This window comes from Rhinopithecus bieti, unplaced genomic scaffold (assembly GCF_001698545.2).
Source record: "Rhinopithecus bieti isolate Rb0 unplaced genomic scaffold, ASM169854v2 scaffold_30846, whole genome shotgun sequence".
In the NCBI taxonomy this organism is placed as follows: Eukaryota; Metazoa; Chordata; class Mammalia; order Primates; family Cercopithecidae; genus Rhinopithecus; species Rhinopithecus bieti.
Window position 1 is genome coordinate 435,915 of NW_016814438.1, and position 21,634 is coordinate 457,548.

At 36.1% G+C, this 21,634-nt stretch overlaps 1 protein-coding gene across 6 annotated transcripts in view; it reads right to left on the minus strand.

Moving 5' to 3' along the window:
* DLG2 (discs large MAGUK scaffold protein 2) overlaps positions 1-21,634 on the minus strand; it is a 2,095,027-nt gene that overhangs the window by 354,986 nt on the left and 1,718,407 nt on the right. For all 6 annotated transcript variants that reach the window (XM_017850883.1, XM_017850879.1, XM_017850882.1 and 3 more), the window contains 3 exons: positions 20,972-21,108; positions 7,006-7,150; positions 4,558-4,696 (listed from right to left, as the gene is read on the minus strand). In XM_017850883.1, coding sequence (XP_017706372.1) covers positions 4,558-4,696; positions 7,006-7,150; positions 20,972-21,108 — 421 coding nt within the window. The remainder of the gene's footprint in view (positions 1-4,557; positions 4,697-7,005; positions 7,151-20,971; positions 21,109-21,634) is intronic.

Consider the following 21,634-nt stretch of genomic DNA (forward strand, 5'->3'; position numbering starts at 1 on the left):
AAAAAAAAAAAAAAAAAAAAAAAAAAAAAAAAAAAAAAAAAAAGAATGTTGAATATTGGCCCCCACTCTCTTCTGGCTTGGAGAGTTTCTGCTGAGAGATCTGCTGTTAGTCTAATGGGCTTCCGTTTGTGTGTAACCCGACCTTTCTCTCTGGCTGCCCTTAAGATTTTTTCCTTCATTTCAACTTTGGTGAATCTGACAATTATGTGTCTTGGCATTGCTCTTCTTGAGGAGTATCTTTGTGGCATTCTCTGAATTTCCTGAATTTGGATGTTGGCATGCCTTACTAGGTTGGGGAAGTTCTCCTGGATGATAGCCTGTAGAGTGTTTTACAACTTGGTTCCATTTTCCCCGTCACTTTCAGGCACACCAGTCAGACGTAGATTTGGTCTTTTCACATAATCCCATACTTCTTGGAGGCTTTGTTCATTTCTTTTTACTCTTTTTTTGGCCACACTTCTCTTCTCGCTTCATTTCATTTATTTGATCTTCAATCACTGATTTTCTTCCAGTTGATTGAGTTGGTTACTGAAGCTTGTGCATTTGTCACATATTTCTCGTGTCTTGGTTTTCATCTCTATCAGTTCTTTTATGGTCTTCTCTGTATTGATTATTCTAGTTATCCATTCATCAATTCTTTTTTCAAGGTTTTTAGTTTCTTTGCGCTGGTTATGTAGTTCCTCTTTTAGCTCTGAGAAGTTTGGTTGACTGAAGCCTTCTTCTCTCAGCTTGTCAAAGTCGTTCTCCATCCAGCTTTGTTCCGTTGCTGGCGATGAGCTGCATTCCTTTGGAGGGGGAGATGCACTCTGATTTTTTGAATTTACAGCTTTTCTGCTCTGCTTTTTCCTCATCTTTGTGGTTTTATCTGCCTTTGGTCTTTGATGATGGTGATATACTGATGGGGTTTTGGTGTGGGTGTCCTTTCTATTTGTTAGTTTTCCTTCTAACAGTAAGGACCGTCAGCTGTAGGTCTGCTCAAGTTTGCTTGAGGTCCACTCCAGACCTTGTTTGCCTGGGTATCAGCAGTGGAGGCTGCAGAAGATAGAATATTGCTGAACAATATTGTTGCTGTCTGATTTTTGCTCTGGAAGCTTCGTCTCAGGGGTGTACCCCACCGTATGAGGTGTGAGGTGTCAGTCTGCACATAGTGGGGGATGTCTTCCAGTTAGGCTACTCAGGGGTCAGGGACCCACTTGAGCAGGCAGTCTGTCTGTTCTCAGATCTCAACCTCTGTGCTGGGAGATCCACTGCTCTCTTCAAAGCTATCAGACAGGGGCATTTACCTCTGCTGAGGTTTCTGCTGCTTTTTGTTTAGCTATGCCCTGTCCCCAGAGGAGGAGTCTACAGAGGCAGGCTGGCCTCCTTGAGCTGCAGTGGGCTCCACCCAATTCGAGCTTCCTGGCGACTTTGTTTACCCACTTAAGCCTCAGCAATGGCGGGCGCCCCTCCCCCAGCCTCGCTGCTGCCTTGCAGTTAGATCTCAGACTGCTGTGCTAGCAATGAGGGAGGCTCCATGGGCGTGGGACCCTGTGGGCGAGGTGTGGGATATAATCTACTGGTGTGCCGTTTGCTAAGACCCTTGGTAAAGCTCAGTATTAGGGTGGGAGTTACCCGATTTTCCAGGTGTTGTGTGTCTCAGTTTCCCTTGGCTAGGAAAAGGGATTCCCTTCCCCTTGCACTTCCCAGGTGAGGCAATGCCTTGCCCTGCTTCAGCTCTCGCTGGTCAGGCTGCACCAGCTGACCAGCACTGATTGTCTGGCACTCCCCAGTGAGATGAACCCAGTACCTCAGTTGAAAATGCAGAAATCACCCATCTTCTGTGTCACTCATGCTGGGAGCTGGAGGCTGGAGCTGTCCGTATTTGGCCATCTTAGGCACGCTCTCTCTCATTTCCTCTTTAAAACTTTCTTTGATGCCATAGGTTAGTCCTATGGCATTCATGTAAAACTCATATTCATTTAGCAATATTTCCTAAGTGTCTCTTGTGGTGTTAGGGAACTCTGCTAGTGCGACATAAGGGCACTTTAGAGAAATGACCCTAGTTTTGCTTGTTTGCTTCTACTAGTAGTCTCATACTTTTGAATTTTACAGATATTTAACATTTTAAAATTAAGACTAACAAAAGTTGCCAATTTTCTCTTCTAAGTAAAAGCATAATAAATAATTGCCACAATTCTTTTACAAAAGAAAGGGCATTTTTATTACCAAATATATAATCTCAAGATTTTGAAAAAAATTAATAAATTAGGCTTTGTGGAAAACTTCATGGAGGGGTTCTGCATAAATTAGGGAATAGGCATGGGGAATCCATTGATTTACACATATTTTGCCCCAATTGGATAGTTGTTAGATGCTCTTTCTTATTCAATTGTGCATCTCTAGTGCAGTGCCCAGTGTTTTATAGGAAGTACTCAATTAATATTTATGAATGAGAAAGTGAATCTGCCTCTGAGCAAATACCTCTGAGACCCATGGTAATGCCTACAGTAGGGAGCACCTATGAGAGAACACCAACAGTGGTAAGAGAGTGGTGGAGGGGTGTGTATTTGTATGTTTATGTGTGTGAACTAATATAATTTACTTTAACAGTTTGCCAGGCACCAACCATTCTGATTTTGTAGGGAAATATTAGTGAGACTGTCTTCTAGGGGAACAGGGGAGGAGGCAGGGGCAGGATCTAAGATATTGAGACATATCTCGTGTGTACTGTAAAAATATTTCATGTGACATCTCAAGTGGATTAAGATTATAGTAAGTATAGTTACTGTAAATAGATAACATTCATTGAGTACTTATAAAGTGCCAGACACTGTTCTAAGCTCTTTGCATTCATTAGGTGACTTAATCATTACAACAACCTATTGAGATAGGCTCACTTTCTATTCCCTTGTACAGATGAGAAAACTGAAGCTTGCAGAGGTTAAATGACTTGCCCCTGGTCACACAGTTAGTCAGTGGTAGAGGTAGGTTTCAACTATGGTCTAGTTGTTTTTAGAGCTCATCAAAACTCTGAGGTCCCTTTCTAGCCACCTATTTCTATGATGAACATAGTTTTATATGACTTGGTTTTCATTTTTAATTTTAGAAAATTAAAATGTTTTCTCTTAGGATTTGAAAGCTGTTAGGGCACTCAGTTTTCTACTTATTAATAAAAGCTATGTGACCATAAGCAAGTTCCATAACCTCTTTTAACTTCATGTTCTACATCTCTAAAATGGAGGTGAAAGCCTTTTCTGTGTGTTTTGGGAGGATTAAATGGATAGTGTATAAAACAGCTAGCAAGGGTCTGGATTATGAAGGGGCTTGAATAAATGTTAACTCACTAGGCCCCATAGGGCCTAGTAACATAAAATGACATTTTTAAGTTAAAATCATATCAAATATTAGTAATAGGATGAGAGCAAAGAGATCATCACTCTGGTGGATAAAGGTGCCTGTATTTACAGAATTCCTTAGAGAGCCATGAGGATTATCTTTGCTGCAGCCCTCATTTTAATTAAGAGCATAGAGATCAGACATTTCAGCACAGGAAGAAGCGTGTACTTGATTTACACCACGGATGCACATTACCAGCATCCAAACATTCCATTCCTTGGCCAAAGATATAAAGAGCTACTTCGGCAAACCTGATCTTGCAAAACAAATGGAAAATGCTTAATCATTTAAAAAGATATACGAGGAATGGAAATATCAAAGCGTGCACATACACCAGTGAGGAAAGCTAACTGGCAGGAAGTCTCTACTTTTTGAAAGACTGACAAATGACTTCAGTTAGACAGACAGGGTAAAAAACCAAAATAATCCATCTATCATTCTTTACATATAAACACACATAGAAATTAAGCACACACATGTACATGTAATCTCATTTTTGATAAAACTATTATTTATAGAGAAAAGTTGTGGAACAATGTATAAAATATAAACTTATTTCATAAAAATAATGTCAGGCTCCACGTATATCTGAAAATACATTTGTATATGTTTGTAAGAACATGAAGAAGTTATGAAAGGTTTATGTCAGGTTGTCACCTTGGGTACCCCAGGACAGGTCACTCTGGAGGGAGTTTGGGGGAAATTTTTGTTCCTTAATCATCTTTGTATTCTTTTGCCAAATATAATGACCAGCTAAAGACAAAAAGTTTTTACATTTACATTTCTTTATTATTAATTTACCCATTGAATTCCAGTAACCAAATATATAATATTAGCATGCTACTTCCTTCCTTTTGAACCTCAGCACTATCTTCTCTTCTCAAGTATTAATACTTATCTTACAGTATGGCTGTAAAGCTTAAATGAGATCAGATATAGAAAGTCTTAATAAATGGCAAAGTGATGTATAAGTGTATCTTACTATTTATTCACAAGTATTTTGTGACTTTGCTGCTTATCAGAGGACAATGACACACAATGCACTTGAGGCAAAACTACAATAAGGTTGAATGGAACCCAGAAGCTTTAGTTAGCATCCAAAACAACACCTGACATGTTAGGCAAATGTGATTTATTTCTGGTAATAAGAGCAAATTCAATTAACCAACAGGCATATCTGACCTGGTGTAGTCGTCGTCAACAAGCATGTGCTTTGGAATTGGTGAGTACCTTCCTGGAGAGATGGGTGGCAGGGAGGTTTTATATTCTAAAGTGCCATTGTTGCCAGAGAGTAGATGGTTTTCCATTGGTGGAGAATAAGCTAAGAGGTGGGGGAAAAAGAGAAAAGAAACCTGTTATGTGGGTGATTCAATGTGTCATGCTATACTTCAGAAAAAATGTATTAAAAACAGAAAGGCTTTGCTGCATGCCAAGGATTTTCTTGTCCTCCAAGAGGGAGGAGTTGCAGTTTATTTGCATTTAATATATACAAGCACATGGTAACCTTTAGGATAGGAAAGACTTAATAATAGTTAAGTCTGTAATGCCAGTTAGTATAATTTGGAGAACAGAAGAACAGGAGAAGAGATCCAGCACACATATTTTCAGAACAATGATTAATTTTCTATTGAAATAAAATGTTAGCTTTCTAATTGCAGAGCTCACATTGTTTTCACATAATTAATGTCCAATCATTGCGAACAAAAGCCTCCTAAGGAGCAGATTCTCCTATGAGACTTTCTCCCAAAATATACTCTATTCCCATCCCACAAAGGCCAAGAACTCTGGCCTTTCCTTTTTATTCCTCCTTCCTAATGTTTCTCCCTTTTAGGTGACTGAAAACACCTCCTAACTGGGTCTCTTGCTTCTTTCTCTCTCCTCAAATCCATTTTATATGTTGAGATGAGGTAAACCTTCCTGAAATTCAGCTTGACCACACTATTCTTTTACTTAAATGTTCTCCGTTGTTGTTATATATTTAATATAGTATAAACTCACCTCTTTGCCATTCTTGCAAGATCAATCAATTTTAATATCCCCCCAACACATATCCTATTGTCCTCAACAATAGCCTGTACTTCCTGACATCTGTACCATCTACCTATAATTTGTGTCTCATACCTAACCCATCTCAGATGTTGAAATCTCATTCTGAAGATGCAACTGAAATGCCATCCTATGCAAAAAGATTTTTCTCATGTTCCAAAGACAAATGATATATCTCTTTTCTTTGAGTTCCCAAATAACATTTAACATTTATATTTACCTCTCCCATGGCATATACATACCTCTTATTCTGCCAAATATTGCTTCTATTTATATATCTGAGTTAGCCTTCCTCCCAGCAAAGCTCTTTGAAGGCCATGATTCTATCTCCTCTGTATCATACATATTACCTTAGAATGTGTCTTGTACATACTGAAATTGCTCAGTACATATTTCTTAGGTTTATTAGGTAGTTTGGTTTTCTCCCTTTTGTCTCTTTGACATTAACCTTATATGCCCTCTATGAAGTGGCTCACAGACTATCAGGGCTGATTTTGCAACATTTGTCCACTTTGAAAAGCTCTGAAAGCTAAAACTCTTTCATATTCTAAGGTAAGACTGATCTCAATTTACTGCCAGCTTGAAAACATACGTATTTTGGAGGTAAGTTGTTTCAGAATCATCATTAAGAAAAGCAATAGCTAATGCAATGGGCCAGAAACAAAATTATTCAACACTTAACATTTCTCTCAAGAGAAACATGTAAATCTGAGATAAGTTAAACAATTTGCTTGAGACCATAGTACTAATTAATGGCCAGTTCTGAAGACGTTCCAAGTTTCCAGTCTCACAAATGGACTTTCAACATTTCAGAATGAGCAAGCTTACTACTGTTGACACAAATGTCCCTTACATTTACATAACAAAGTAAATTGCTTCTAAGTCTAGTCTTCAAAGACAGAAACTTAGTTAAGATTCGTGTTGACCTATTAAGAAGAGGAGAACACATGAGGCTTAGGCTACAGTGGATTTTTTGAGGACTCCAGCATAGTGTCTCATTAGTTGTTAGTTGTTGCCCCAGAAGTCTCACTTCCAGCTCACCTCTATTGCCATAGTGACTGATAATTTTTTCCAGCTTTCTTGCCAATATAACAAGTTAAGTAAAGTAAAAGCTATGATGATGGTGATTGACGATCTTGATTTCACCATTCAATTGCAAGATCCCCTTTTTCAGGAAGAATCATAGAGCTACCTCTGGTCTATTTGCCAGTCTCTTTTCTAGTCTACTACTACAGAGATATGAAGTTGGAAGAAAGAATATGATGGCGTGACAGTGATCATGCTTTAGGAGCTTGAGAAATAGCCTTTCAAAATGTGTTGCCCATAGACTACTGTAATCACACTGTCCTCAATATTAAGCCTTTCCATAACGGTGGGCATGCCAACTCGTTAGGATATCCCACCTTCAAACAGTAGGTAAGGGCCTGCAAGGCAACATAGGAGTGGAGCTTAGGATACTCCCTCTGAAGTATTTCCAGAAGTTAACCAAGAGGGAAGGTACAAGCAGAGCACTTTGTCAATAGTTTTATAGAATTCCAGTTTTGCAAGTCTGGTATGCTATTTGAAGATGACAATGGTACTTACAGTGAGTAATATCAGGTGGACCATAAGGATCAGTCATATAAATGGTAGTGGGTTTGCCAACTTTTAAATAAACTACCTCTGATGTGTTCTTCAGTATTGCTACTGCCTCTTCATGTGTTACTTCTTCTAAACTGTAGTTGTTTACCTGAAAAGGGGAAAAAAAGTCAACAATAGAGTTAAATCTATGCAGCAGAAGAAAAATATTCAGGCAAGAAGATTCCTGGAATTATAAATTGTGATAATTACTGTCTGGTATCTTTGACAGAACAGATGAATTAAATGCATTAGTCAAAGCAGATAAGTACAATCATTGATGCTATAAAAGAAAGTTGCTTCTGCCTTTTTTAAATGAGGAAGTGATATACTACAATGGAATTCAGAATAGTATTTGTGGAAAGGAAAATAAGGAGTCAAATGCCTTTTTTGTTATGCTATAATTTCTATGATACAAAAGTAACACATGTTCGTGGAAGAAAACTTAAAAAAAAGAAGAAAATAAAAATCATTCATAATCTCCCTACTTAGATATAGTTCCTTAAACAATTTTGACTTTATTATACACATTGTTTTGGAACCTGCTTTTTAAAACTAGAGGGACTAATTGTTTGTAACAGCAATGTAGTTTAACAACATGACTTTTGTTTTCTGCAGAGCATTATGTTACATGACTGCAGTATAATGATCTAACAAGTCTCTTACTAGTGCATGCTTAGTTTGCTCCTAATTTTTTACAACTATAAATAATGTTCTAATAATTATTTTTCTATATTTGTGCAGAACTCTGATAATTTCTTTGATATAGATTTACCCATACAAGTGAAACTACTGGACCAAACTGTATGAACATTATCAGGGCTTTTGATATCTAGTGTGAAAGTACCTCTTTCCCTCTGGAAAGATGAACCAGTTTACCCTCATACCAGCACTGTATGAGAGCCCTCATTTCCCTATAGCTTTGCCAAACCTTGATTTTTTTTACTTTAAAATCGTTCTCATCAGAATGTCATTTAATATGAGTCTATTTGGAACACAGGTCTTTTCAGGTGAGCAAGTTCAAGGGTACCCTATTGTCATTGCGTTAACAGAAATGCCTCTTTCTTTATTGCACGGAAAAGCCTGTGATACAAATCCAATTCTGACTTCATGGCAGTGCCATTACAGTGGGTCTCTGGACCACTTCTCTGAAATGATTTTAAGATTATCTCTCTAAAAAGACTTAAACTTTGAGGAAATTAGAATAAACATTAATTCACCAAGTATTTCAAATACCTTGGTTATTCTTATCTGGCTACTATTAAAAAAAATTTATTGTGTATATTTCAGGTTCACAGCGTGATGTTATGTCACATATATAGATAATAAAATGGTTACTATAGTGAAGCAAATTAACATATCTATCATCACAGTTACAATTTTGTATGACAAGAGCAGCTAAAATCTACTTATTTCACAGAATTCCTAATATAATACAATTTTATTAACTATAGTCTTTATGTTGCATATTAGACCTCTAGACTTGTTCATCCTACATAACTGCTACTTTTTATCCTTTCACCTATATCTCCCCCTTTCCCACCTCCCCCTGCAACCACTGTTTTATCCTCTATATCTGTATATTTGACTCTTATTTTTTAAGATTCCACATATAAGAGAGATCACGCAATATTGTTCCTTCTGTTCTGGCTTACTTCATTGAGCATAATGTCCTCCAAGTCTATCCATATTGTGGTAAATGGCAGGATCTCCCATTTTTTAAGGCTGAATATTTCATTGTGCATATATACCACATTTTCTTTATCCTTTCATCCACTGACAGACATGTAGGTCATTGTCATATCTTGGCTATTGTAAATAATGCTGCATTGAACATGGGAGTGCAGATATCTTTACAAGGTGGTGATTTCATCTTCTTTGGGTATACAACAAGACCAGAGATTGCTGGGTCACACGGTAAATCTATTTTTAATTTATTTAGGAGCCTGCATACTGCTTTCCATAATGGCTATACCAGTCTACATCCCAGTCAACAGTGTACAAGTGCTCCTTTTTCTCCACATCCTCACCAACAGTTGTTATTCTCATCTTTTTGATAACAGCCATCCTAACAGCTGTGAAGTGATATCTCATGGCAGTTTAGATTTGCATTTCCTTGATGATTAGTGTTATTAGGCACCTTTTTGTATACCTGTTGGACATTTTTGTATCTTCTTTGGAGAAATAACTATTCATGTCCTTTGTTCATTTTAAAATTCTGTTAATTGTTTTTCTACTATTGAGTTGTATCAGTTCTTTATAAATTTTGGTTATTAACCTATCATCAGATACATGATTTCTGATTTTTCCCTCAATTTGTTTCATTTTGTTGTTTCCTTTGCTTTGCAGAAGATTTTGAGGTTAATGTAGTCCTATTTATTTTTGCTTTTGTAGCCTGAGCTTTTAATGTGATATCCAAAACAACACTGCCAATGCCAAGGTCAAGGAAACTGTTCCCTTATGTTCTTTTCTAGAAATTTTATGGTTTTAGATTTTACATTTAGGTCTTTCAGCCAAATTGAACTGATTTTTGTATATGGCATTAGAGTCCAATTTCATTCTTTTGCATGTGGAGATTCCATTTTCCCAGTATCATTCATTGAAAAGACTAGCCTTTCTTCATCATGTTCTTTTATTTACTTTGTCAAAAATTAGTTGACCATATAAGTTTGGATTTATTTGGCTACTATTTCCTTAATGACAAAATTGTTTAATTACTTTCCAATGGCATAATGTAAAATTAAATGTGCCAGAAGCATTGGACTGAATTCCTATAGTACATATTATCTATACTATCTAGCACTTTAGCTATACCATATTTCGCAGTATTACTATTCATAATCTTTATTATTTTGCTCCATGTTGCTATATAAGTTCCATGTGCTAGTTAATCCTTGGTGATGTAGCCCAGGTCAGGGACTGTGGAACCGGAGAGAAATGAACCTGACTGATGTGTTTGAATGCTGACTGTGAGTTCTCCACTAAGCCATAAGCTTCTCCAGCACCTCTCACATTTCTCTTCTAGATAAGAGACATTCCCTTATTTCTTTTTTCATTTCAGTGTCTGGCATTTGTTTATTCACTGATCAAATGTTTCCTGCATACCTGTTATTTGTTGGGCTCTGTGCCAGATAATAGAGATATGGTAAATAATATAAATGATAATCAATAATCATAGCAAACACTTATATAGCCCATATTACATGCCAGGCACACTATTTCAAAGTATTTTACATATATTAACACAATCAAACCTTCACAATAACTTATGAGGTAGCTATTATAATTACCTTATTTTATAGATGAGAAAAGTATGTTTCCAAGAGGTTAAGAAACTTTCCCCAAGTCATTGATCTGGTAAGTGTCAGAGGCAGAATTCAAAGCTAGATAGTTTGGCTCCAGAAACCATACTGTTAACCACTCAGTTTTACTACTTCTTCCAGATAGACAAGGTCCTTGCTTTCATGAAACCCACATTCTTATAATACACAATTGTTTGTGGAATGAATGGATAGAAGAATAGACTCATGCAGAGAGGGAGAATGTAGAGGAACTTCAGGTATGGAGAACACAGTTGATAATGGCAGCCCGTAATAATACAGAAATAACAAAATGATAATAATAACTAATGTTTATTTAATACCTGCATGTCATATATTTTAGGAGTACTATGTCATATATTTTGAAATGAATCATATAACTTATCATCAGAATAGCTCCAGGAGGTAGACACTATTAATCAGGAAAATTTTACGGATGAGAAAAACTGTTGTTTAAAGAGATTAACTTGCAACAAAGAGGTCACACTACCTCCAGTTGTCAAAGCCATCAGTTGGATCACAAGCCTCCTTAAGAGATGAAAATGAGATTATATTTGTATGTTGATTCGTTAAAAGCTAGGGCTCATATTACCTGTTCTTTCTCCCTTTAGGAGAACAAGGTTTCTTTTCGAGTTTACATGTAAAAGTAGAATAAATTCCAAAATATTATAAAAGCTTGAGGAATCATTACATTTCCCACTTAATCCAGTGGTTAGAGTATATTGCATCATCTTAATACACTGACCAGTCAAAAAATAAATAAGTAAAATGGAAAGCAGCTTAATATATCTCACTGATCTCACTGTCTCTTCAAAACCTTCTTACACATTTGATTAATCACTTATTTTAGGGCAGTTACCACTTGTGCCTAGATAATGACTTATTTTTTATTCTTTTTATTTTTTTGAGATGGAGTTTTGCTCTTATTGCCCAAGCTGGAGTGCAATGGCACAGTCACTACAACCTCTGCCTCCCGGGTTCAAGCAATTCTCCTGCCTCAGCCTCCTGAGTAGCTGGGATTACAGGCATGAGCCACCACTCCCACCTAATTTTGTATGTTTAGTAGAGACAGAGTTTCACCATGTTGGCCAGGCTGGTCTCAAACTCCTGACCTCAGGTGATCCACCCACCTCGGCCTCCCAAAGTGCTGGGATTACAGGCATGAGCCACCGTACCTGGCCGATAATGAACATTTACTTGTGATGGTCTACAGTTTAAAATGTTTATGAAAGTGGTTGTTTCCTCTAAAAAAAAAAAAAAAAAAAAAAGATTGCCTAAGGCAGCTTTTAATACGGTGACTGTGGCCCACAGAAACATCATCTCTACTGAGAGAACAGAAAAGAAACAGCATCTGGTGCCATGACACAGGGGAAATGAGAAGTCAATAATAATTAAAAATAAAAACCAAAGGCTAGAAACTAACTGGATTAGATTATAAGTGACACTTACAACAGACCAAAGCTCTGTTTCTGACAAGGGCTTATTTTCTCTCTCCCCAGAGTACGGAAAGTACACAGCTCATTAGATTATCAGTGAAAGAGTAGTCAATGTAGTCAATGCTTATTAAATTGCACATTTTGCCATTTTTAAGGTGGGCAGTGAAATGATCCAGAAAATATTTCCTTCAACAGCATTTTCATAGAGTGACTTTGCTAACAGAGTCTTCTGACCACTAGGAAAATATTTAGACCATAAAGCAGAAGTTGAGGGAAAGGTAGTGGTGAGAAATGGGGCAAGAGGATATTGGGGAGAATAATAATAGTAGTTTAAAATAGTGGTAGTTCACTCAGTTTCTATTTGGTGACTGAAATACTGAAAAATTTACATAGATTTCAGTCACAGAACAGGTGGTATTATGATATTGGCAACAGAATGTAGTGATTAAAAGCACATGCTTTTGAGTCATGCATACTGAAACCTGGACCCTGGTGCTTCCTAGCTGTGTGATTTGGGGAGACTTGTTTAACCTTGTAAGCTTTAGTTTTGACATCTGTAAAACAGGAATGATAGCAGTTACTGCTTCAAAAGACTATTGATTTAAATGTGTTGGCCTATATAAAGTGACAGGCACAATACAGTTTTCGATGTTAGCTCTTATCACTAATACTATTGTCATCATCTGTAAACAGGATTTCTTGGTGAAAATTTTCGCTGATCATTTTCTTATAAACATCTGTGAACTGATGAGTTTAATTAGGGTGCTGCTGATGAAGCTTCTGTGTGGTCTTTTTAAAAATTCAGAATAGTACCGGATTTGGACCAAAAAGTGCTCTTTTGTGCTGAAGTCTTCAAAATGTTTTCCACAAAAGTGAGTTTGTTTGGGTTAATTATGTGTGTGCATTATCCTATGAACTCTCAAGATAAAGGGCCTACAGCTGGAGCTGATTGTGTGCAGTGAGAAGGGACATTACACTGATTGGCTAGTTGCTCTTGTCATTGTTTGTCATTTTTTTTTATTCTTTTTTTTTCATTTGCATCAAGTAGCTGCCTATAATGGTGAACACTGAGCAACTGGCCTGGTTTCAAGGAAAAAAATCATGAGAGTTTGATTGAAGTGCTCTCTGTGGGGTGCAACACACAGAGGGGGACATATGTGCAGCCTGGCTGTGTGTTTGCTAATAGGAAAGTGGACTGAGGCCAAGAAAGGCTGGAGGTGAGACGACTCATTCTCTCAAACAGAAGAGGGAGCACTGAATTTGAACACGATGCAGACAAAGGAAGGCAAACCAGCTGAAGAAAGAGGCGCCAAGAGACTTGCAAGGAGGCATGGCAAGTTTTGTGGGAATTTGAATGTGTGTAAGCAAACATAAATGTGATAATACGAAGGTGGGAGGTGTGGGGGCATGAGAATATGATAATAAAGAGGAATGGGCAATATAGAGATGGAGAGATACTGACCTGTCCATGTTCTTGCAGGAATATCAGTATGGTGGGATGAACTGGGAGGTGATTACAGACATTAAGGTTACCTAAGACATAGTACAAGGAAATGTGGAACTCCAGAATCATTGGTAAGAAAATTCTAAAGTTGACTTTTAAAAAGGAAACAAAGTGGCTGATCATTAGGTTGTAAGATAAATTACAAAGCAGACCAATCCAATGTAGTAATGCCAATACTATGAACATAAATATGCATAAACCAAGGATTAAAATCTCCATAGTACTCTGAAATTAACTATTATAATAAAAGGTATTCAAAATAATAACTATTAATAAATAAAAGGCATGTTAGTAATGATTGTCTTTGGATAATAAATATTTTCTTGTTTTTCATCTTTTCAGAAATGAATATGTATGCTATAGTTAGAGCCAAATTAACTCTAAATGAGAAAGAACAAAAACTTTAAGAAAGAACAGAAGCTAAGTACAGTGGTCTCATTATGGGACACACCTAGCATCTTCTCATGAGTAATGAAAATCAGAATGGGAAAAAAGAAAGTTAATTTCTCAAGCCCAGTGAATAGACTTAAATTGACTAGAAATAATAGTCACATGTTAAACCTTGCTGTTTCTAGAAACGAAGGCAACTTGATACAGTGAGAGTAATTTCGAATGTAGAATCAGATCGGATCTGGTTTATTTCCTAGTTTCATGAATTTAAGTCAGTTAACATATTTACTAAGAATTCATTTTCTTACATGTAAAATGGGAATTATACTTATTTATTTGTTGATTTGTGTTTATGAGAAAAGAATGATACCATGAAGTTGAAAAGACTCTGTATGATATAAAGTAGCATACAAATAGAAATCAAACAGCCATAATCGGACATCATGCTTTGTTGATCTTGCTACTATTCAGGGCTCTTTATGTGGAAATCATCACTCCCTACATTGTGAAACAGTTATTCCTATAGTGCCACTTCCCACCTCCAAGAATGACCTTCTCAAGGGCAACTGATTAGATCATATGCATCTCTATTCCCCTAGCTGATGCAATATAAATACTTGGCACTTAATAAGTGTTGAAGTAGTAAGCTAAGTTTTTAAAAAATGATTGCAGAACACCAAAGGAAAAGCAATCAAAATTCCCTATTTTATAGAAAGAATGAAGCATTTGTGTTGCATTCTATTTTATATTTGTGTTGAGTCAGAGAGGAAAGCAATAAGAATGAAGGTCATTCAAGCAACAATACACATTTATTGGATACTTGCTCTGTTCCAGGCACAGGATATGAGGATGAAAAGCTGGTACAGAATGTTAGCACCAGATCATATTAGTTTATAAGGTACACAGTAAAAGCTCCATCACTGTGATTTTATTCTTCCTTCATTAATCATTAATTCATTTCTTAACCTTTTACTCCATATAAAGAGAGAGGGCAAGCAAGAATGGTTATTTTGATTTACTCAAATTTCTTCTCTAGCAGAGGTCACCAAAATGGACAGTATGATATGAACCCTAGGGCAATCCACTGGGTACAAGAGGAAAACATTCACATTTCTATTAATATTAATCACATTGATATTTATATTTCTTTTTCCATTTTCATATGTTTTAAAACGTGAACAATATATTAGCATAGTGATATATATGTAATTTAGAGGAGAGAAATATATTAGTGGCAACCTTTTGTGTTTTACTGATGGAGTGTGCTATTAAGATAATTTTAAAATGACAGCAACATATGATACTTATAGAGCAAATTCTATAAAGAGGGCTATTACACTGAGTATAAGCAAAATAAAAAAGAATGCCATAGGAAGTTCTAACCCTTAAATAAAATATGTCATTGCAATTACATTGTATTATAACTTCTTACATTTGAGATAAATTAGAAGAGAGTTCAAGAAACAGTTGTCCAGGTTTTATCCCGCTGTTTCAGAAGTGAGTCTAACCTCAGGGGACAGAATTTTGAGAGTGAACTGTTCTAAATTTTCTTTAGCCAATTGCAGGAAATTGCTAAATTATACTCTACTGGCTTGATAGAATGAGCACTACCACCAAAGTTGTCCTTAGGAGATGCAGTGGTAGCAGCAGAATGGGTTAGGGTGTGGTTAGATCAAGGTAGGATGGTGGTTCTTAATCTAGCTGCACATTAAAATCATTTGGGAAACCTAAAAAAAATAAATAAAATGAAGCATGATCCCTGCCCCAGAAATCCTGATTTGATTATTCAGGGCTGACTGAGGATTGGGTATTCACAGTGTTCAAGAGCTTACCTTGAGATTCAAACATATAACCCAAAATCAAGAATCAGAGATGTTGACAAAACCAGTGAAAGGAATTTAACTTTAGGACATCAAAATCTATGTATGACTCCACTTTTACAATTTACTAGTTATGTCATGTTGGAAATCCCTTTGTCATCTCTGAGTTCTAACTTTCTCTTCTGAAAAATAAGAATAACAGTAATGACTGTCCTAACTACCTCTCAAAGATGGTGGTTAAGAATAAATGAGGTGTTGTAGGCAAAAGATCTTTTCAAGATGAAAGCAATGTGTTGTGGGTAGGAAAGAGACATGTTCAGAGAGTTACAGGTCTTGGTTCTAAGATATCTAAGATTGGTATAACCAATGAATGTGCTTTAACATCCCATTCATTATTCAGATAATTTCTACATATTCGCAATGTCTTCAATTTGATTTTCTTATTGATACTTGGATGAAATCAGGCAATTTCGTAAATTTACCAAAAACAGCAATAATTTCAGTCATCATAACTAATACTCATTCAGAAACTTGCATTGTTTCTACTCATATTTCCTAAAAGTATTTGATGTCTTTACTATAGGATACTTATTTTCAAATAAAAATAAGAGATGCTCACACATAGCACATCCCGAGTATATTCCACTAAACACTAGTTTTAGGTGATTTGTTAAGTATTACTCTAAGAAGAAGATTCCATGATAAAACAGATATGTTAATCAAAATCAAATCGCTTACTTGACGGCAGGACTTCATAGAATTTTTGATATGCTAAAATCCATTGAGAATCTACAAGAGGATTGGGATACAAGTTGCAGAATTTAGCAAATGTATTTGGCCACAGAGTCTATTCATGTGACACAGAAAAGAGAACAATATTTTAAAGCATACTTTTGGAAATACCAATCTAATATAATGCTACTATGGTATAGAGGCCAAAATAGAAGACCAAAGATGGATGTGACTTGCCCAAGACAGATTAGGTAAAATCAGTGCTAGGTGCCTGTGACTGAAATCCAGCTTTCTCATCTGAGTCCAAGGTCTTTCCACTTGACTTCAATGTCTCTGTTACTTTTCCTGTCACTTACCACTTCCCTTTAAGGAAAGAAAACACAAGAACTAATTCTCTGTAAAAGGTATAAAAGTTCTCTCACTGACAACTTTTTTCTTTAAATGTCAAGCAGGGTTTATGGAAAGAAGAGGCTAAGATTTTAAACCTTAAATTACAATGTGCCGACGGGCTTTAACAACTAATAACTAATGCTATCCCTGCAGAGAAGACAATCGAATTATCCTGGATTCAACATTTCCGGTTTATGTTGAAAAGGGGGAAGAAGTTAACACTTTTCTAATATATTGGGCTACGTATATCACCTTGGAAGTGCTTAATAAAGCCAATATGTGAAAATATATGAAAGAATTTAAAAATCTGTTATGCTGTTAAACTCTGACTACCACTGAATTTCAAGGCCAAGAGAATCTATTTTGTCTGAGACGACAAAACTAAACCACTGGTACAATCCACAAAATCTGATGTCACTCTCACTTTACCATTTAAAAAACAAAACAAATTCTAGAGAACAATAAATTCTAAGTAGCCAAGGAAATTTTCAAAAATATAATTTTGCTAAAAAGAACATATACCATGTATTTGGGTTGACCCATCAAACATCAGAATGGTCTGACATTATAGTCATCTTATTTAAAATACCAAGAGGCTTATTGCAAAGGTGACAGACAGAATAACTGTTTCTTAAAGTAGAATATTTGCAAAGGTCAGATGCTATACTATTACGTGGAATTTTTAAAGTGGGAAATAAGATTGTAAGGAATCTAAAGAAATTTTGTAATAAGTGTAATCTATTTACAGAAGATAAATGAATGTGTGATAAAATTTACTGGAAGGGAGAGAAAAGGTCTAAAGCATCCTAAAAAACTAAGAAGTGGAAAAGTGGAAAGACATAGCTCTTTCAAACATATGTGGAAGAGGAATTAGTCTTCCACCTTCTTGTTTTCAAGGGACAGAGCTATGAATAAAGGGGACATATATAGAAAATATATTTTAACAGAATTTTAAGGAAAACATTTTAATGATACTTATTACCTAATAAACAGCTTTTGGGAGGTATTACACCCTTAAAGGGGGTTCTATGGGAGCTCAGAGACTGCTTCACAAGCTTGCTTTTCTGATGTACCAAGCAAGAGTTGATAAAAGATGGCCTTTAAGATAGATATGTTAAATTCGGAGATATAAGAAGAATTTCAGGGAGAAAAAGTACCCAATATAGATGGTATGATTCAGGTGATGCCCAACATTATAGCTATTTTGCTTGAGAAACTAGAAGAGTTATTGTTATTACTAACTCTTTAAAAAATGACTGTGCTCTCAGTAGAGGGCAGTTGCTAGGAGACTTCCTGAATTGTGAGTATTCAGCCATGAAAATCTAAAGAAATTAATGGAGTTTTATTTTAGACCAGTTTACTTACAGAACTCCGAGTGAATAATATATGGTGGAATTTTTCCTAAGAAGTGACAGAAGGAAGTGGTACAAATTGCTTTAGAAAGAATAGCATATTTAGAGAAAAATATGCAGAGTATGGTACAGCTGGTACATCATAGAATCTAAATCATTTGTACTTCCTTTGTGGGAGGAGAATAGAAGAGGGGGAAGATACAAAGAATATGAATGTAGGATAGTAAAGGGAAGAGGAGGTGGAAAGGAATGACAGAAAGAGAGCATTAATAAATATTTTTGGGTTGAAGCAAGATAATTGTTTCTGTAGGGTGGCTTCAGTGATTTTGTCTTTATTCTCCTTTTCAGGGTTATTTTGCTTGCAAAGTATAAAATGAATCATTTTCTTTCATTTCCAGTTTCAACTTGGAAGTACTAATTACGTCTTCCTTACATAAGAGAGGAGAGACCTATTACTGTTGAAGGTTCTTTAAAAAAGCAAAACAAAACTATGCTTTAAAACTCAAAACAGTTAAGGATTACTGTCACAGCTATTTTTGAAACATTATATCTACAATGGAATATCAACAAAATGGCTAATAAAAAATAGTGTAAGTTACCTGGAAATCCTTTGGACAGATATTATTTTGGAGCAAGTTTTTTTTTTTTTTTTTTTTTTTTTTTTTTTTTTTTTAATTGGAAATAAAACAAAAACAAACAAAAACCTAAACAGAACTTCAAGAAACAAGCACATAGCATTTACCATGATTGTACAATAGCAGTAAATGAAAAAATACCAGAAGATCTGCCTACAATCAAACTCTTATGGAACGATGAGTCAAAGGTCAAACCAGTAACTATCTAAGACAGTCATTACTTGAGAATGAAATGGTCCTCTTCATTTTTCTATGTAGCACTATGTAGAATATGGTTATCACAATGTATTCTATTCCCAAGACAACATTTCAAGCAATAAAGTTTATATTCCAGAGAGAAGTTGCTCAGGTCTTGTACCCTAATAACAACCTTACTTGTCCAGAAGATAGAACAATATCATAAGAACAAACTTTTACATCAAAAACAAACAAGCAAACGAATAAAACAAAATTCAGAATTTCTTGAGCATGAAAGTGGTAGTGGCTTCAGGTGGTAAAGCAGCCCAAAACTCTTAAATTTAACTTTGACTGAAGTCATTAATGGTATATTTTTTGCCCATCCAGTTTTCTCATGACAGAGTTCCTTCCTGAATAGGGGCTACTGCCTGGGACACAGTAGGTGGACAGCACATACTTGTTAAAAAAGTAATTAATGAATGACAATAATGAATAAAGGAAGAAAGGAAAGAACTGAATGACAAATTTAAGGAAACTACTGAAAACATGTTGCACAGGAGGCAGTATAGCTTGGTGGTAATGAGTGGTCCTAGCCAGATTGCCTCAATTTGAAACCCAGTTTTGTCCATTATTAAACATATGATCATGGGCAAGTCAGAAAACCTGTCTACATCTCAGTTCTTTTTTGCTTATATAAAATGTGTTGCTGTTAGAAATACGTTACATTACAAAAAAGCCCTTTATAAAAGAACATGGAACTTAGTAAATGCCAGGTCAATGTTAGCTATCAAGATTATTACAAAGATCTTATCTAACACAAAGCTTATTGAACACAAAGGTCATTGGCAACTATGAAATTAGACCACTGCGATTAAACATAGCTCTCTAAAGCCGAGGGAAAGTAGGCACAATAAATATAAAATTTGGAGGTTCAACTCCAAAACTTGCACAGGTCATAAAAATTAATCTTCTGTTGAGATTGGGGGCTGATCCTCCCCAGAGACTTCTCACAAAATTGTTGGAGATAATGGCTCCTTGCAGACATAGATTAGAAGTCCTATTTTACAAGGGTAGACATGTGACTAGACAGATACGCTAATCTTACTTGAGAGCTACCTACTATTAATTTTCAATATTCGATTATTATCCTGTAGATTTTGGCATACAACAGTAAATGGACATAAGGCAGTTTTATTAACACAGTCCCAAATACTTTGTTGCTTATAATTGCCTTAATTTTGCTTTAGGTTATCGTATAACTCCATGGTTCAGAAAGACTGGCTGTGTGTCAATGTCAATCACTGCCTAGGACTCCTGAAGCATGTGAGAAGCTGGCAAATGAAATAGCTATAACCCTAAGGGGGAGGAAAGGAAGAGATCCATTTACACATGTAGCAGAACTCAGATTATAAATTCTTGGAAGTCAGGTGCTGTGTCTATTCTGGTTGCACAAAGGACCATGGATATACGCTTATCAGTAAGCCAGGTGCTGTTTCTGTTGTTATACAAACCCTACCTCTCCAGCAGTCTATAAATAGCAGTTGCTCTCCCTAATAGGAGACTCATTATATTGGAAGGACAACAGATAATCTCTATACCATGTGTATCTAAGAAAATTAATGAAAATTTAAATTTGTTTTGAAAATGTCAACAAAATAGATACATTGTACATATACTTTTGAGATCTCTTACTCATAAATCTGCTGTCTCTTCTTTTCAATTTTTGTCTGAGGTCTAAATTGTAGACCCCTCACAAATTCATATGCTGAAGCCCTAACCCCCCCATGACTATTTGAGGATAGGTTCTATAGGAGATAATTAAGGTTAAATGAATTAAAGATGGTGCTGGAATCCAATAGGACTGGGCCTTATAAGAGGTGGCCTTAAGAGAAAGAGAGAGAGAACTCTCTCTGCACAAATACCTAGGGAAGGCCATGTGAGGACACAGTGAGAAGGTGGCCACCTGCAAGTCAGGAAGAGAGCCCTCACCAAAAACCTAATTGGTTGGAACCTTGGACTATATAGTCTCCAGAATTGTGAGAAAATAAATTTCTGCTGTTTTAAGTCACCCACCCTGTGGTATTTTGTGATGGCAGCCTGAACAGACAAAGACAGTCTTACACTGGAAAACAAGAGCTTTATAAATACACACACAGTTTTGCTGGAGTCACACTCACCATCAGTAGTCTATCTCCTACTTGCAACCTTCCATCTTTTTGTGCAGCTCCTCCATCTATAATTTTAGTTACATAAATGCTGTTGTCTCCAGGAATGTGTTGGTTCCCCACACCTCCTGCAATACTGAAGCCTAAACCTATAAGAAAGGAACAGAAAATGGAAAGCCTTGTTTTGTTGTTGTAGTTGTTTTTAGAAAATGCAGTTAGCCACATTTTAACAGTTTTTAAAAATGAATCTTCAACTTATTGTAACAGCAATAAATAACACTAAAAATTGTATTTCAATCTAGTTTGTTATTTAAACATTTGAAGGGTTGTTGATTAATGCAAATGAGGCAGATTTTGAAGTCAACCCCATGTAAGTAGTTTTGTTCTATTTCCAGACTGTATGCCTAACCGCTTTCCTCAGCTATCCTGTTTATAGGGGTAACTGGTTAGAGCAGGGATCAGGTGAAGTATGTGGAGGAGTCCCAGGTGAGCCAGGAAAAAGACAAATTTAGTCCTGCTCATTGTTGGTCTAGGGGCTCATCTTCATTGCTGTTGTTACTCTAGCATAGAGAACAGAAGTACTACCAATCATTTGGGCAGAGACCTGGATACTCTTGATATTTCAAGATGAAAAATAGAATTGTTCAAAAATTGCACAAATTCTGAGACAAGAGC